A 2,627-nucleotide genomic window follows, 5' to 3' on the forward strand; every position below is an offset into this window, starting at 1 on the left:
GCACTTTTTATACCGATATTCCTACGGGATACGGACTTACGCGGTTTCAACCGCGGGTCACAGCTAGTGTATATTAATGAGTTCAAGTTTTGAACATACCCTAGGCAACGTATATATAACAGTAACAGTTTCGGGTTCTAATCGTATAACAAATAAACAAACATTAAGACTGCGCTGTTACTAATAGTTGACAAAACTCTTATCGAATAAATAAACACAACACACCAGTAGCGGAGTCTGCGGCGCGAGTATGGCCCCGATGCGGCCGCAGGTGGAGCACGCCGCGAGCAGGCGCTGGCGCGCGCTGGTGGGGAACAGCTCGGCCGTGTACACGTAGAGCGCGTTCAGCGCCATCGTCGCGCCCGCCTTGCCCACCAGGAACAGCAGCGTGCCCGCTATGCCCTCCTCTGGAATTGTTTCATTATTTGTTTATGCCTTTGCAATTCTTTCACAATACTCATGTGCCATGCGTGTAATATTAAACACAAAATTGATAAATGAATAAAAAACGTAAGTGCTTTACCACAATTATTATAACGTTGTACACTAAAATTGTATTGTGTGAAATGGCCAGTAAACATAAACAAACCAGTAGAATTATCCAGCAAACTTACGGTTAGGCAAACATGGAATAGCAATAAGCGCAACCGCCGTCAAAAGGAACGCTGACGTCAGCAGCGGCCGTCTCCCCGCGCGGTCCATCAGCAGCGTGTTAATGATCAAGGCCGGGAGCTCGGCAGCGGCCAGTAGAGCGTAGTTCGCGTGAGCTGAGCCGGCCAGCGCGTGCGCGCGGACAGCTAGGCCGTAGAACACGAACACAGCGGAGGCCCACCAAGCGAAGCACACGCAGAGCCGCCGGCGCAGGGCGCTGTACCTGAAATGGAGAAGACAGATTGTAAAGCTTCGAAATAGCCTGAGCGTAGGTACTTTATAATGATTTAATCATCTACAGAATCATTTACTCAATTATGCCCTTCAAAATCAGGTCGTTCAATATCAGGTATATTTGAAATGAATGTTGTGTGCTATTTTTAAGTATTAAATTCTGACATATACAGATACATAAAAATAGCAAAGAAAAATGAGTGAGGGTAATTAAAATGAACTCACTTTATAAAAGCTCTAAACAAGCTCTCCTCTTCGACAACTTGTTCAACTTTCTCAGTTATCTGATCTTTGGCCAACATTCGCTCCAGAGTATCTTCGGGTATTGCAACCTTATTGACCCTCGCTGCGTTCTTCATAGCATTAACTGCCTCCGCTAATCTTCCCTTGGCTACTAGCCACCTGATGCTCTCTGGTAACAGCCAAGGGTAAAGAAGGAGTAGGAAGGACGGAGGATACGCGAATCGGGCCCACGTTCGCCAGTAACCTGTCAGGTAGTCCAGCAGGGCTAAGGTGGCTGCTCCAGCTGCTAGGGGAATGCCAAGCAGTAAGCTCGCCAAGATTCTCTGTTCAACTCCCAGCCACTCGATCACTGTAATAAAATTGAGGAGGAGAATTAGTTGAGTTTAGAAAATAGAAAATAGAAAAATGATACTCGAGCAAACATGCTTTTTATGTTTGTACTTATCCGATTAGTGATTCATCTATGGTATGATGGTATACCAAATGCTATATTTTCTATATTATTTTTTATATATATTGAGTCGTTACTTTTTACCAGTACCACTCATACTCTTCCTATTCAATATATAAATCAAAATAGTTGACATGAAAATAAAAGATTATCACAACATCAACGTACTCAACACAAAAGCAGCTGGGTAGACGCTGGCGCCAAACACAGTCTCCAGGAACTCCATGGCGAGGTAGGCAGGGTACGAGTTGACAAACGACTTGCAGAGACCGAGGAAACCGGCACCCACGCCACTCGATAGCAGGGCTGCTCTGCGACCCCATCTGCATTGTCGTTTATTGTTACTTGATTGTAGGATGGATCTTTATATTTTATAAAACGATCATGTTTTGAGCGGAAAATTTATCTTGAGGTTATCCCAATTTTTTTGTTAATGTTTTCTTCAAATCTACCAGATATAAAAACTAAAGATTTTGTACCTGCCTTAAAACCTCATAAAATGTCCAAGATTTTAAAAGCCTTTTATACTAAACCTTTATATTCCGTATGTGACTGAATATGTCTTTATATTTAAAGTATTTAAATTTTTTAGTGGAAACTTTGCTGATATGTGTATGTTATATGTCTATAATCTATAAGAATAATTGTATTGTTTGTTTCCCAAAGATAAATAAATACATAAAACTTATTTAGAAAAGCAATACCTGTCGGAAACATATCCCATGATGGGCAACGACACCAGCATTCCCACGTTGTGGATAGTGCCCACCAGAGTGCGCTTCCATTCCTGACAAGCCAGACCGAACTGAAAAATGAAATATTTTTAATTTACTACTATTTTAGCAATAACCTTAGCATAATTTACAAAACTAGAGCGGCCACCAAAATATAATTTCAGCAAACTTTCCAACATCACATTGATTGAACAGTTGTATAAATAATAACAATTAGAACAAATTGATGCACCAGTTCTAGTTTAAAATATATAGTATTTATTCAAATGTGTAAATTAAAATAAAATACGTCTGTTTTTAGAAAAGTACTGCAT

At 40.9% G+C, this 2,627-nt stretch overlaps 1 protein-coding gene across 1 annotated transcript in view; it reads right to left on the bottom strand.

Annotated features, from left to right (window-relative positions):
- The window catches only part of LOC119833933 (solute carrier family 22 member 6-like), an 18,520-nt gene that overhangs the window by 1,791 nt on the left and 14,102 nt on the right, over positions 1-2,627 (bottom strand). Inside the window, exons 3-7 of the mRNA XM_038358169.1 lie at positions 2,284-2,384; positions 1,748-1,902; positions 1,111-1,477; positions 615-874; positions 226-407 (exon numbers count right to left, since the gene is read on the bottom strand). Coding sequence (XP_038214097.1) covers positions 226-407; positions 615-874; positions 1,111-1,477; positions 1,748-1,902; positions 2,284-2,384 — 1,065 coding nt within the window. The remainder of the gene's footprint in view (positions 1-225; positions 408-614; positions 875-1,110; positions 1,478-1,747; positions 1,903-2,283; positions 2,385-2,627) is intronic.

This window comes from Zerene cesonia, chromosome 18 (assembly GCF_012273895.1).
Source record: "Zerene cesonia ecotype Mississippi chromosome 18, Zerene_cesonia_1.1, whole genome shotgun sequence".
Lineage (NCBI taxonomy): Eukaryota > Metazoa > Arthropoda > Insecta > Lepidoptera > Pieridae > Zerene > Zerene cesonia.